General features: G+C 43.5%; 1 protein-coding gene across 1 annotated transcript; it reads left to right on the forward strand.

The window, feature by feature from the left end:
• The first annotated feature begins 82 nt into the window (after positions 1 to 82).
• Positions 83 to 14,094, forward strand: snx27a (sorting nexin 27a). Its single transcript, XM_076754232.1, has 13 exons — positions 83 to 535; positions 3,647 to 3,872; positions 4,095 to 4,287; positions 4,667 to 4,731; positions 5,464 to 5,568; positions 5,837 to 5,915; positions 6,220 to 6,383; positions 7,634 to 7,723; positions 8,650 to 8,799; positions 8,917 to 9,045; positions 9,340 to 9,399; positions 9,591 to 9,639; positions 10,688 to 14,094. Exons 1-13 carry the CDS (start codon positions 225 to 227, stop codon positions 10,756 to 10,758), a joined length of 1,692 nt encoding a protein of 563 aa, XP_076610347.1. The 5' UTR covers positions 83 to 224; the 3' UTR covers positions 10,759 to 14,094.
• The last annotated feature ends 911 nt before the right edge of the window (positions 14,095 to 15,005 follow it).

The raw sequence follows: 15,005 nt of genomic DNA on the forward strand, positions 1-15,005 counted from the left end.
GCCGTTGCGCTGAAAAGTTGCTTTCCACACGAACACACCACACTGCCGGTGACGCCTCCGGGAGGTCACGTTGTGTGGCCGTGTCTCGTGACGCCACCGAGGGGCGGGTTATCAACAACAGAGTCGGTCTGTGGAGCTAACGTTAGTGAGGGACAGAGCTCGAGTGTTGTTTTGAATTCGCTAGAAGACACCGACTGGAAGGGGGGCAAGGGCCTGTGGATAAGATGGCGGATGTAGGAGGCGATGAAACTCGGTCGACTCTCCCTTCGGCATCCCGTAACGGTCCGGTTGTCGGTTCGTCTGCGAGCACCGCGGGCCAGAACGCGCCTATGGTAACGTCGGGTCCGCGGATGGTGAGGATCGTCAAGTCCGAGTCCGGCTATGGTTTCAATGTTCGCGGTCAAGTCAGCGAAGGAGGACAGCTGCGGAGCATCAATGGGGAGCTGTACGCTCCTCTTCAGCATGTCAGCGCTGTTTTGCCCGGAGGTGCGGCAGACCGGGCTGGGATAGCAAAGGGTGACAGGATCCTGGAGGTGTAAGTCAGCTTCTCTCCGTTCACTTGAGGCAGGTAGTTAGCAAGAAAGGCTAGCTACCCATGTTAGCTCGCGTTGATCCAATTTCAAGCATGTGTTAACATTAGCCATCTTCAAGGTATACGCTACGTCACCTGTCTGTTATGATAACAAAAGTGTACGTTTACCTAGCTAACTAGTTATTTGTCCAGTTTACGACCTTTCGCACCTGCCCAAACATTTGGCGATGTAACGTTAGCTACATCAAGCTAACGCTAGGGAGTTAGCTATAACTAGAAAGCTGATCAGCTTACATAAGTTGGACAACAGGCTGTGCATGTTGATTAGCTTTAGCTTGCTAGCGAGCCAGGTAGCTAACGTCTCGTTTTAGCTAGCCCTTTGCGCAGTGACTGCTTCAGCATTTTTGTGAGAAGGAGATTTAATTCACAGCCTTGTTGAAATCGCATTGTCATATGTATAGTATTAGGGAAGTCTATCTTGACCCTTCCCGAAGGCAGTGGATGGCAGTGTTGTCACTCACATTCACCATCATATGGTGTGTGTGCGTCTCGTCTTGAAGAGACCGCTTGACTATCCTTCACATCAGCTGTTTACACAGGACAGTACAAGATGCTGTCTGTTGTGTTTGCCCTTAAGCGCAATCATTGTACACGAGTGGTTTTGATACACATGGCTTTATCCCGGAGATATCTTGTAGAAGTGTTTCTTGTTTGGTCAAACTCTTTCTGAAATGCCAAGAAAAAGCAGGGTTAAATGAACTGTCAGTATGTGTCCAGAGGAGATTTTGACGAAAATAGCTCAATTTTTTAAAGCTTCCTCTAGCCTTTAACTTTCAACGGGCGTATGACAGTCCATTTTAAGAGAAAGGACGTCCTTGTAGAGTTCATATTTGCAGACAGGTAGATTTCTAATAATGTCATGGCAAATCAAACTATCAGTGATCTACCACCATGGTTGTCAGCCTTGGCCCTAACAACAGGTAAATACTGGAAACCATGAAAGAAGCTAGATGTTAATAGTATATAATTATGTACAGTCACTACAGTTAAATATGTTTCTTAGACATCCATGTGTATTTGTGGCCTAGCTTAAGCCTTATTGTCAGGATTTGAGAAGTTAAAACATGTTCGTGTATTACTGTGAGCTTGACAATGGGCTAAAGTTAGAATAAGGGAGAAGAGAAACAGAAAACAAGGAACACTTGTGTGAGTCCACTTGCTGAGGCATCAAAAAGGTTTTACCCAACCTGTGTTTTCTGCATTTTTACTCTTAAAGTTCACTCTGGTCTCATGACAGGGTCACTGCTTACCGTGTGACTTATAAACCAGCTTGACCATTTTGTAAAAAACTCAAAAGCGTCATCCTGTTAAGTGTCATATGTCAGCATTTTACCTAGTTTTATGAGCAAGGGAAGGGAACAAGCTTGCTTCATTTGTGTTAACCAGCTAACGTCTTATTTTTTTATTGACTCTACTTAACAGCTCTATGAGTACAATTTTTGTACAAAAGCAGATTTTTCATTGTCAGCTGTTGAAAGAAAGTGAATGAAAACATGAACGTCGTCGTGCTCTTGTGTATGTACAGGAGACAGTGAGGTTAAGAGGTTTTGTAAGACTCGACTTTAGTGGTAGACCATTAGTGGATTAATACTCTCACTAACAGGAAGTAGGCTGGTAGTATAAGCCTGTCATTGGCTGACTATTTCAGTGAGGCATTCTGCCTTTCTGCTACCTGTTACTGTTTTCAAAGGCCCAGTCACTATGTGAAATAACAACCTCTGAGCTTGCAGCCCACAGGCTGAATGTGGCAAGTTTTGACGAAGATTTTTTCAAAGCAATACAAACACACCAGAGCTTTTTTTTTTTTTTGTTCCCATGCCAGAATAATAATGGGTTCAGCCAGTCCTTGCTTTAGCACTGGCACAGTGCTGTCAGTAGATAGTAGATAGTAGACTCAATATCTTACAGTTTCAGTCAGTATCTGTGTAGAGTGCCTTGTTCATTTTATTTTTGAAACATATTATTTCATTTCTGCCTAATTAACATTCTGCCAAACCCCTTTGTTGCTTGACTGCGACTGATACACCTTTGTGGCAGGCATTGCTTTGTTTTTGTTTTGTCTAATAAGAGGATGTTGGGATCAGAGTAGTGTTGAGGGAGACAGATGGGGTGGATGGTGGGCATACAAAACACAGGATTTTGACACTGGAGACCAGGGTTCGCATCCTAAGTTCCCCTCAGTCCCATGTGAGTATCTAAACATAAAAAAAGTAGTGTTGAGACCAGAACATCTCCCTTCCCCTCCACCTTTTTAATCACTTCCTAATTTTGCTGGCCAGTTGAACAACTCAGAGGAATGGCGTCATGTCAGTCTCTTATTTCTTTATTTTCCACCAGCCTTTCTGATTTATCCCCACTTTGATCCATACACATTTATAAACCATAATGGACACATGGCACATAGTGGACAGACCTTTGCCCACACTCTTGCTTGCTCCCTCCTCTCCTGTGTCTGTCCTGCTGTTTCTCATAGGAGGATTAGCAGAGACACCTGATGCTGGTGCCATCTGGCCTCATCAAAGCCAAGAAGGGAGGTGTCTCACAGCACCAAAGGAAAGGGAGACATTAGAGGCTGCCTTGTTATTCAGCACTCCCAATACTTTGTTTATCAATGGAGGACAAAATGTACCGACATTGCCACACACCGTCATAGGAAAACAAACAGGATGCATATTTGCAGCACTGGTGACATTTTTCTAAATTATTGCTATATTTAGTTATGCATGGCTCTGTGTATGTGCCAGTCCTGGCCTTATTAAGTGGATGGGTTATCTGCTGTGACATGACCAGTCCACAAGACCAGTGCTTATCATGTGACTGAGGAAAGACACAGTTGGCTGACAGCTCAGTCTTTACTGCCTCAGCTTTTCATGGCTCCATGTTACCTTATATGTAAATGAGTACTCACTCGCTCGCTTGACCTTTTGTCTTTGTGTGTGTAGGGTTCAGTCATCTGCCGTGTTGAAACATGCATTGATCGTGTAAAAAACAATGGGAAAAGGGAGTTTTAAAACTCTTCTTTCTGTCTCTCCCTCCACCTTATGTTGTCTCCAGTAATGGGGTGAGTGTGGAAGGTGCCACCCATAAGCAGGTGGTGGACCTGATCCGAGCGGGGGAGAAGGAGCTGGTCCTGGCTGTGCTGTCTGTTCCTGCTCAGGAAGCTGATGGATTGGAAGGGGGAGAGGATGTCCAACCCAACTATGACTACAGTGACAAGCAGGCAGTGCCCATTTCCATTCCCACATATAAACACGTAGAGCAGCACTCTGAGAGGTTTGTGGTGAGTGCTGATTGGATACGTTATCTTACATTTTTCAATGTGCAGTTCTCCTCTGGTGGTATTGAAAAAAACTTGTAATTTTAGATTGTAAGATAAGATAAGAGATAACTTTATTAATCCCCCGCCAGGGAAATTAGGGTGTTACAGACAGCAGCAATAGAAATAGGAATAACTCTAATGCACTATGGTGTATCTGTCCTGTCTTTGTCCCAATGACTGTAGGTGTACAATGTGTACATGTCAGGTAGACAGCTGTGCTCAAAGCGCTACCGAGAGTTTGCCATCCTGCACCAGAACCTAAAGAGGGAGTTTTCCAACTTCAACTTCCCAAAGCTTCCCGGTAAATGGCCCTTCTCCCTGTCTGAACAGCAGCTGGATGCTCGCCGTAGAGGCCTGGAGGAGTATCTGGAGCGAGGTAGGTTGATGTGGAAAGGTCACCGGCAGAAAGACCCACTCGTGCGCTGATTTTCAACGCGAGCAAAGACAAAAGGCTTTTCTGTTCCAAATCCATTCGAGAAGAATTACAGCTCAATTTTTACGGCTGAGGTATTTAGAGCCATCAAAATCCTTAATAGCCACACATACCATTTTAAACATGCAGAAGTCGTGTAGTTGGGATAAAAAATAGGCCAAGCACTGGCTGTGATCAGTTTTCCACCGCATACAGAAAACACTGTAAATTTGAATACAGGAGACAGACAGAGTGACATTTAGCTGTCTTTTGTTTATTTGATTTGCTTTGACCTCCCTCTCTCTTCCTCTCCATCTGTCTCTGCCTCCATATTTGTCTCTAGTTTGCTCTGTGCGGGTGATCGGAGAGAGTGACATCATGCAGGAGTTTCTCTCAGAATCAGATGAGGTACATGTCCCGTTTATTGTTGTTCCGATGTGCACTGAGCTAGATTTGAATGCACCTATTTCTGTGTGAATTTTTGATTCTGAGCTTTCAAAAGTTGAAGCTTTGAGTGGAGCAAGTTTTCCTGCAAATCGTTCAAAACTTTCTCCAATGTACAACTTGTGTGTCTTGTAAGACAGGGAATCTGCACAGCACCGCAGTGCCTTGTTCATTATACTGTCTCCACATTTGGATCAAAATTTAGTTTTGTGCTATGGTATTGATGATACTGATGTGCTTATGGTGTTGGTATGGTATTGATGTACTTACTGTATCTGGTAATCTGTATCTGATTTTGAGTCTGTTGAAGAGAATTTTGGAGAATTAATGCTTAAGATAAAGTCATGAATACACCTGTTTAACTTCCCATCAGACTTCCAGTATGGAGTTTAAACGGTAAAACCAAAGCAATTGGCGAGTTAATTGCCTTGCCATTTAGTATTTTGAGGAATGACAGCAGAGACAAATGCAGTACATCTGAATTAATCCAGCACTTGAGGAGGAGTAGGATTTCTAACAGAAAAGAGTTCTGGTTAAGTTGTCTTGTTTGGTTTTTTTTAATCCAGAAGTACTTCCCAGTAATTTAGAACAAACACATGCATTCACCGCCATACAAGCTGGCACACACCATCGTTAATCCATCCACGTTCATGCAGCTCTACAGCTGTTTTTATCATGTGTTGCTTTGTCGGGCAGAACTACAATGGGGTGACAGACGTAGAACTGCGGATAGCCCTGCCGGACAAGACCACCATCTCTGTCAGAGTCCGCAAGAACAGCACCACAGACCAGGTGTACCAGGTGAGAACACCTGATGATGTCATACAGCTACAGTATGCAATTTGTTGTCCCATTGTTTGAATCTGAATTGGGCTCAGCTACAAAAACAGCCTGAGGATTTCAAAGAAAGATCATGTATGCTGGTAAATACATGATATTTCATAAGAGTACAACGTACATTTATACGGAAAGAAAAAAAATCACACACTTTCTAAACTTTGATGGTGCAATAGAACTTCTTAAACACTGTTTTTCTTACATAACTGACTCTGTATTGCTCTTCCTGTAGGCATTAGTGATGAAGGTTGGAATGGACAGTATTATGGCGAGCTATTTTGCCCTTTTTGAAGTCATCAACCACTCGTTTGGTAAGAACTTTATGTGTATTTGATGTTTAAGAGTGTTTCAAAGTGAAATTCCCAGAGCCTTTTCACATACTCTTGTGTTTAATTTATAAGCCCTTCACCACATGACTATTAGTTTTCTAAATAAAGAGCTGTATGATCCCACTGGTGAGTTTAGTCCATTTCGCCAAGGGCTATGTGTGCAGTTTTGGACAGCAAGGGCAGGTAATTTGGTACAAGCTAGAATTTTTTTAATTACTAAACAGACCCCCCCCCCGCTTTTCATCCCCCCCGTTATCCCGCTCCTTCTTTCTTTTATTTGTTGCAGTGCGGAAGCTGGCGCCTAATGAGTTTCCCCACAAGCTTTATGTGCAGAATTACACATCGGCAGTGCCGGGGACTTGCTTGGCGCTCCGCAAATGGTTGTTCAGCTTCCAGGAGGAGGAGTTGCTAAGAGACAATCCGCTGGCACTGCACTACTGCTTTCACCAGGTAATAACAATAACTGAATCCCACTTGTCGTAGACTTAAGGGAACTCAGCACAAAATTTGATCTTCTTGATTTTTTTTTTTTTTCCTCAAGAGTTCATATACTCCTTTCAGAGTTGAAATTTGTAGGTGTCAGCATTTTTGGTCATGGATAATTTCTGCCATAATCAGTCAAATTTAATGTATTCTTTTACCTTTAACCGCTTGTACTGGTCTCAGAATATTCCAGTTCACCATGTAGTTAATTATTCATTTACCTTGGCTTTTGTAGTACGATCAGGAAGTCCTAAAAATGTCATCCTGAATGGAAAATGAATAGCCTCATTCTTTGAAACTTGCGTACTTAACCAGGAAGCCAGAGAACTATGATTTTCTACAAGCCAGTGAAACTTTTCCACAGTATAAAGTGTTAACTGAAACAAATAATCCTCTAATGCAAATGTGCTAAAAATAGCCATAGCAGCAGCAGCAGCAGCCTGCAGGCTGTCTGCTGACCAACAAAGGTCACCACCTGAAGCATTTTAGGCATGTGAGGTTCAGCAGTGACCTATTAAAGTGATTTCTACTAGTAAAGACAGCACATGTAGGTGCTTGCACTTCTGAAAACACCTGTCCTAGCCGATATATTCATCCAATCAACCAACCAATTGCTATACCGCGTATAAGAGTGGTAAATAAAATGCGTTTTGAATTAAATTGCTACGTTTAGCTGTTCCTTCTCATCAGGCTAGTGCCATAAGAAAATAATAAATAAAATAAGATGTTGGGCCAAAATTTATAGAGGCCCTGAAAATTGCATGTCCCCCTGAGGGGTGCCTGTATTTTTACTGAGCTTGACTTTGGACCCTTTGAGGTTGTTGCAACTGGTCAGTGTGTAGTCTTTCAGCTGCAGCGCAGCAGATTGACTTAGCTTGTTAGTGAACCAAAACAGACACGTCGTGGCCATGCAAACTGTGAGCTGAAACTCACTGTACGTCTCCATAAAGCTGAGCAGAGCTCCACGTTCATGTGACCCCTTTCATGTTGTCATTTTATACATTGTTGTTATAAGAATATCAATTATAGAATTAAAGTAAATGCACACAAGAGGTTATTGCTGTCATTGGTTGAACTTTGTTACATGAGGCAGAAATATCTTGAGCAATGTTTTTAAAGGAAAATGATTTCTGTGCAGTGGCCTCAAATCATAAATGGTGTTGTATCTCTTCATGCCACCTCAACCCCCCCATCTACCCCGCCCCCTGTCTGTCTAGGCATTGGAAGATGTGAAGAAGGGATTCATAAAAACAGAGGACAAATCCTACCAGCTGCAGAAGCTGGCAGAGCAGCGCAAGATGGCCACGGTCAGTCCCACAGACCACTCTTTGTTCGGGGAGGGGATTGGGATGACTACACTTTTTGCCTGCTGACCAGAGCCATCACCAAAACGTTACCAAATGAAAATGGACAGAAAAGCCCGACTCCCTTTCACGCTTCAGAATACAGCCCTCTGTGATGTAAACAAAGATAAAGCCACTGAGTTTATATTGATGTTTGGAGAACATTAACTGAAACCGTCATGTATGAGTGTCGGGGTTTCTGTGTACAAACTCCATTTACAAGTATGTCGCCACCCAACACAGCATTTCCAAGCTTTTAAATGGCAACCTTTAGATAAATGAATGTAAAAGCAACAATGGTTTACATTTGCTTCAGCGATCTGATTGTTCCAAATGTTAGGCTCTATCTGATATCAGATATGTTCATGCAAACAGCAAACCTGCTTTGCCTCACTGGGATCAGGGACTCAAAAGAAGTGGGCGGAGTAATCGAAATATTTGGTTACCGTACAACCTCACTTGTATCTTGTGAAAGCATCTTTAAGTCTGAATTTGCATGAAGAAGACACGAGACTGGGAATGTGATTGCATTCACAGGTGTGCGTCTTTTATTCAAATGTCAGGTCAGTTTTCACAGTTTGATAGTTGCCTTTTTTTGTAAATTCAAACTATATACTCTCCTTCCACTGAATCTGGCCTTAGAGCAGCAGGGTTGCATAAGTTGCATAAGTATTGCATTAAGTTTCTCAACAACTGAAATACTCTTACCAATATACTATTATCGGTGCAGTGATGGAGTTGGGTGGAGGTGAGAACCGCAACAGCTTGTTAGCTGGGGTTTTGGGGATTAAGGAAAGAGATGTAAACGTAATCTTACTTAGATTACCATAACCTGGTTATTTACATAATTAGTGACTAATGCACGTGCTCTATAATACTTTGTCTGTTAGTACCTGAGTCTGCTGCGGACATGTGAGGGCTACAATGAGGTGTCGTTCCCGCACTGCTCCTGTGACTCCAGGAGGAAGGGGCATGTCATCACCGCTATCAGCATCCATCACTTCAAGCTGCATGCTTGTACCGAGGACGGCACGCTGGAGGTGAGTGCTCGCCTGTGCTAGTTTGATAGACAGTGTAACTGCAGTACAAATAGAGGATCCAACTTATCACTGAAGCTAACAGCTTTACTTACCGACTGTGAACTCTGTCGCCCTCAGAACCAGGTGATAGCTTTTGAGTGGGCAGAGATGCAGCGCTGGGACACTGATGAGGAGGGGATGGCTTTCTGCTTTGAGTACGCCAGAGGAGAGAAGAAACCTCGCTGGGTCAAGATCTTCACTCCATATGTGAGCGTGCACGCACCTGCACTGCTGTTTGACATGTTTTCAGCTTCTTCATTGTGCTCATCACTGTGTTGGAAATTGCAGTTTTCGAGTGACGGCGTGAGTTTTAAAAGAACAAATTGTTCCGCTAACACGTTATAATCCATATATGATTGGAGAGTCAACGCATTTTGCTTCACGTGAAATCAAAGCAGAACAAAGACGAAGCAAAGACAGCCGATTAAGAAATGTAGGCTGCAGGCTGATTGTGCTGTATTTGAAGGCTGAATAACAATTCTGTTTGCTTTTTCCTCCCAGTTTAACTACATGCATGAGTGCTTTGAGCGTGTCTTTTGTGAGCTGAAGTGGAGGAAACAGGTAAGGACCACTCCTTTCCTCTTTCGTTCTGGGAAGCGCATGACTCCATGCCAAGTTTGAAATTCTAAACTTAGCTTATTATTACACTTTTCTTTACAAATACAGCAAGCCACTGACATGTTTTCTTCAGGATTTTGTTCTAAATGATTTATTTTGTATGTTCCTGTGTATTGATTTCTTTTTGCTGTCAGGTTGAGGAAGAGGCATCTGACAAAGACAACAAAAACTGCAGCAACAATGGTAAGCAGAAAGTTGTTTTTTTGTTTTTTTTTCTCCTAACTACAAAGCAATAATATTGTTTGAAACACAAACAAAGCATCAGCACTGGAGGGTAAGAGGCTAGATTTTATCTAGGGCAAATAATGGAAGGAATATGTATTCAGATGTGGTACTGAGTGGTGCTTTGAATGACAGCACCCATCAAGCACCATGAATTATGCAAAAATCTCCTGTCTGAAAAAAACTAAAAGGGCAAAGACAGGGAGAGCTTTCCAAGTATGGCACCTTTTTTTATTTTCGTGCATTAAAGGCAAAAATATGTGTGACCATTGCACTGGTTTCTTAATAAATACAGGTCAGTGACATTAAATTACACCCAGCCCTCAAAGAGGTGCTTTCATACACGCTTGTATTGTTTTATTATCTCTTCTGTGCAGCTGCTATGGCATTATAATTGAACAAAATCAAGTCTACAAATCAACTACAAAGCAGAGAATGAGCTGTATTTTATAATTTAGCAGTGCTTCACAATGAAGCAAGGAGAGATAAATTCTCCTCTGGCGCTCTCAAAGACAAATGCTCATGTATTGCATACAGTGAAAACAGCCTGCAGGATAGACGTGTACGTGTGTACAGACATGTGGCTTGTTATCAAAGCCATCTCCTAGAGGTCCATGCATAAAGGGGAAGTTGAAAGTATTTGCCCCACGTGAGACAGCACGAGTGCGAGACAAGTATGTGGACAAGCAACTGCAAGGCATGAGCGTGAGTGAGGAACCTTTGGAGTAACACAGATATTGAACAGCTGAGGAGAAGCCCATGTGAGGTTGAGGACATCCAGATGTAAGGAGAGGGCGTCAGCATGCCACAGAGGCACATGTGTCATGATCACTAACTGCGGCACAGTGGAAAATTCACTTTCTGAGTGATGCTGTTGCTGAGACACTGACTGATCTGTGTTGTGTTGTGGCAGCATTTTTGTAAGTCACATGACATGCAGAGAGAAAAAAAAAAAAAAAAAAAGCCCATCATTCAGACTTGTTCCCTGAACCGTCTCTCTGTGTTGTAGAGTATCTGCCTCCTCTGGAGACACAGCAGAAGGGATGGCGCCACCTAGGGGGGGAGATTGCAACTTCCTAAAACCATTTGTCATCACCCAAACTAGAACTGGTCCACTTGCATCATCACAACCACCCCAGAGAGCGCCCATCGACAAACACAGAGCTGAGTGACAGACGGAGGCGATCTATTCCCCGGAAAACAAACTGGAAGTGACCTATTTGGGAAATTGGGACAGTCGCATTTAACCGACCCCAGGGATACACACAGCAAGAAGAGCAATGGAAGAGAATAAACAAAAGCCAACTTTCATGTCATTTACTAGATCTCAATAGCGTTTCTGTTGTTTTCCTCCATGCATCCGCCCTGTGATGTCGGACAGGACACGAGCAAAGTCTCGCCAGTGGTTGAGATGTAACACACACACATATAGCGTGTGACTGGTCAGGGTCACCACAGCGCCGCCGCACCACTTGCGCAAAGGATGCTCCTCCATGAATCGCCATTTGACAAGGGAGCTGACATGCGGGATCGGATTGTGATGGTTCTCCAACACGACCGGCGCCGTCCGCGGCCTTCAGCGTGGCCCACGTCTGCTGAACTGAGATGATGGAGAGGAAAATAAGAAGGGAGGGATACAGAGAAATGTGGTGTTCACTCTTTTAACGTAGTGATGAAGGAAGAAAGCGACATCATGCTTTCCACCGATGACGGACATTAACACAAAAATTATGTTTTCTATCTGTGAGGTCAGACGTGTTCTATGTTTGTCAGAAAACGAAGCAACATAAATGTAACTAACGGAAAACGGATGTGGGGGGACTTGTTCATAATAATGTGTATGTTTAACAATCTTCTGATAAAATATAGATTAATATAAGAGCTATAATAATTGGTTTCTTGATCTAACACAATGAAACACTAACTGAAGTGCGTTCAAGCTGTTCGAGCTAATCTCCATTTTTCACCTTGTCTTCTGGTCCAACCCACGCTCCTTCAGAACGTCTGTTGGCAGTCCGCCATTAACGTTTGTGTGTGTGTGTTTGTGTGCATGCGTGCGTGTGTGCGTGTGTGTGTGTTTATCCCCCTCACAAGCGTTTTGTGGTGATTTTGCAGAGCTTGGAAGTGAGAGGAAGAGGCTTTCTCATTCTCAGCTCTGCACAGGGATGATCTCTCGAACAAAAGGTTGACGGGCCAAAGCGTCAATGTTTTAGAAGTGCCACACGTTCGATGTGAGGTATGTGCACGGCAGATTGTGGATACAAGGACGGGAGAGTCTCTCTGTCCGCCTCTTGAGCTGCAGTTTGCTGAACAGGCAGCAGAGAGCAGCAGAGTGTAAGACAGGTTTAGTGAGCAGAAATAGAAATCTTCTCAGAGCTTCTTAAAGAGTGATCCCTCGGGCTCTGCAACTCACCCAAAAGTATCACTCCTCTGCAGTTTGTCCATTAACCGCATTAGGAGGACAGATTTTGTGTGTGTGTGTGTATATGTGTGTGTGTGTGTGTGTGTGTGTGTGGTGCAGAGCTGATGGTTCGTGAAGTTGTATGATAGCAGCCACAGCCATGAGCATAGATAGCAATGCAGGCAGCGGTCTGCCTCTTGATGCACCTCAATGCGTACAGTATTAGTTGTGTGTGTTTGCACATGATGTATGATTATGTGACAGTTTTACATTTGACACAGATTATTTTTTTGTTTTTGAGCAGCATTTCAAAGACGAGATGTTTTCCATTTTTTGTCCCGTGTGAAGTGTTTAGAGAGCAGGTTTACATGCTGACCAAAAAACAAAAATGCTTCTGATCTGAGACGTTGTGCATAAATGTATTGATTTCACCTGAATGCGTCGAATGAGTTGTGTGTTTCCCACTAAGGGCTACTAGTTGTATCTCGGCCAATTCATGACTGACCCGTGCTTAACTCACCTTCCGACGAGGTGCAAAAAACCTGAAACTGCAACAGATGTTGCTTTATTTTTTCATTCACGCTGACCTTTAGAGCACAACTTCAGGTTCCCGTTTGCTAAAAGATTTTTATTTTACAGTTGAGCTTAATAAAATGTTCAATTCATACTTAGGTTAAGTCAGAATTTGCTTTCAGTCAGTTACCTTGGAGCATGCTTTTGTGTGTGCGTATGTGCTGCATGTGTTTGCGTGTGTGTGTGTGTGTGTGTGTGTGTCCTCTGTGTTTATCATTGACATTGCTGATAAGCTTTTAGGCTGTGATTGGATGTGTCTGATGAGCTGTCGGTGTGAGAGCCAGCAAATAAAGATGAGGTTTTGTATCTGTACGACAGCGGAGACGCCAGACAGATGGAGACAAATGGAAGGCGTCTCCTATTGTCTAGCGAACATTCACAGCCCCTCGCATGCTTTTTCGGCATAACACACACACACACATCCCTGTCTCCCCGCTCCTCTTTGTTCATAGTTTGACTAAATTAAGTACAGCATTGCAAGACATTTTATTTGTCATCCAGTTGTTGCTTCTGAGCACAGTTATAGCTCTACAATAGCCGATGGCAGTGCATACCACACTGTATTAGCACATTTTGTGTTTTCGCACACACACACATCACAGGTGGCTGCCTTGAGAAAGAAACGGCAATGTGCAGATTGCTGGATGGTCATTTTGACAGCCCAAGTAATAGCCAATTCAGAGATGGATGACATAAGAATTGGAGCTGTTCAACCATGATTTTTTTTTTTTTTTTTTTTTCAAAATAAGATGTAGAAGGAGAGGCAGATAGAGGTGGCGTGATTGTGTGTGCCGGCTTCTCTGTCTTCTGCTCTTACGCTCTCCAGGTTGGCCTCCCCATCATCACAGGGGGATGCGGTTGCCGTGGCAGCACCACGTTGGCTCAACACGCTCAGTGCAGCCTCTGTTCCTTTTATTCCTGTCAGCCAACTGACTCACTCCTCCCAATAATGTATTCAAAGCAGTGTTTTTTTACTGTTTGATGTTTGTTCTCTGTCCCCGTGGCTCACGCTGCTGTGAATAGGCTTTTAGAAAGCTGCTGTTTTTTTGTATTTTTTTTTTGTGTATTCGGTTTGTCTCGCCTGCGCCAGGTGCCATCTCACGCTCGGTCTCGGTCAGAGGCAGGTGTGCGTCCTGCCAGTTGTCGTCCGTTTTGGCCTGTTGGTGAGATAAATGTCATAGCGTAGTAACAGTGTGTAGGTGAAGGCGGAGAGACGACGGGAATGTTAAGAAGCACGTCTTTGTATGGTTGACCTGTGTTTGTTTGTCAGTGTAGGCCGAGCTGTGGGCCGCCTGTGTCGGTGTTTGAGATGCTGGACAGCCTTGGCTTGTGAGTGAATGATTGCTTACAAAAAGAGGACTGAGTCTCACAGAGGACTCAACAGATAAAAAGAACAACGACTGGTACAGCAAACACGGTGGCAGTGGGATAAAAAAACGAAACGTGTCCGTGTGCGGACGGCACGTGAGGCTCAGAAAGTTTGTGTTCGTCACAGCCGCCTCTGAAGTGCTCATCTGGATGATGCTGTTGCTATAGTAACACGTCAGTTTTCTGAATCTCCTGCCAAATCAGCGCTGATTTCCATAAAATCACAGAGGGAAAGATACTGCGTGAGATCTTTTCTGTCAGTTCCACGTCTACGGCGTTTCGGCGTCGTAGAGTCCAGTGTTCAAAGTGGCGTTCATGAGGCCGCTCAGTCAGAGCTCTTCCTTTGACGCCGTCGGTTCATCCAGAGCCGCTACGTTTGTCTCATCATCAGCGCTTTTGTGTAGACTTGATGTTCGTCGACCTCTGGAGCACACGTCCGACTCGGGAGGGCAGTAGCTGCTGGCTTTTTCCATTTCAGCTGTCAGGTCCCACCCATGACTAACATGAGGGGTGGATCCAAGTGTTTGTTTTAAACAGTGTTAGCATTTGTGTGATTAATTTCTTGTTTGTTGCTTTGAAACACAGGGCTTCTCCACGGCAAGTAGGCAGTGACATTAATTGAAAACCTAAGCCTTGTTTGTCTGTCTTCAGCATAACCTGTAAATAGTTGTTTTAAAAAGAAAAAGAGAGTATCTCTTGGACAAAATGCACTCTTGTTTCTCCAACTCAAAACTTTTATTTATTTAAACAGAAATTATAAAGATTGGGGAAATGATGGTGTACAATGCTAGAGCCACCGTTGATCATTAATTTTCTGCGTGGGGCAACAGCTGTGTGGAGGATTAGCTAACTACACAGTGAAACAAGCTGTTAAAACCAGACTCAGTGTCTAAAGACGTCAATTAACACCTGATGCAAAACTAGGCTACAAAACGGAGAGTTTTATATCTTAAAAAAACACATGAAGGTTTACTAACCAATATAA

Source organism: Chaetodon auriga, chromosome 17 (assembly GCF_051107435.1).
Source record: "Chaetodon auriga isolate fChaAug3 chromosome 17, fChaAug3.hap1, whole genome shotgun sequence".
Taxonomy (NCBI): domain Eukaryota; kingdom Metazoa; phylum Chordata; class Actinopteri; order Chaetodontiformes; family Chaetodontidae; genus Chaetodon; species Chaetodon auriga.

What these genes read in the sequence shown, in the direction of transcription:
- snx27a (XM_076754232.1), top strand. Translation starts at nt 225, where the DNA reads ATGGCGGATGTAGGAGGCGATGAAACTCGGTCGACTCTCCCTTCGGCA. An exon ending in GGAGGAGTATCTGGAGCGAG is followed by an intron (nt 4,288 to 4,666) that starts GTAGGTTGATGT and finishes ATTTGTCTCTAG; the next exon opens with TTTGCTCTGTGCGGGTGATC. An exon ending in CCGAGGACGGCACGCTGGAG is followed by an intron (nt 8,800 to 8,916) that starts GTGAGTGCTCGC and finishes TGTCGCCCTCAG; the next exon opens with AACCAGGTGATAGCTTTTGA.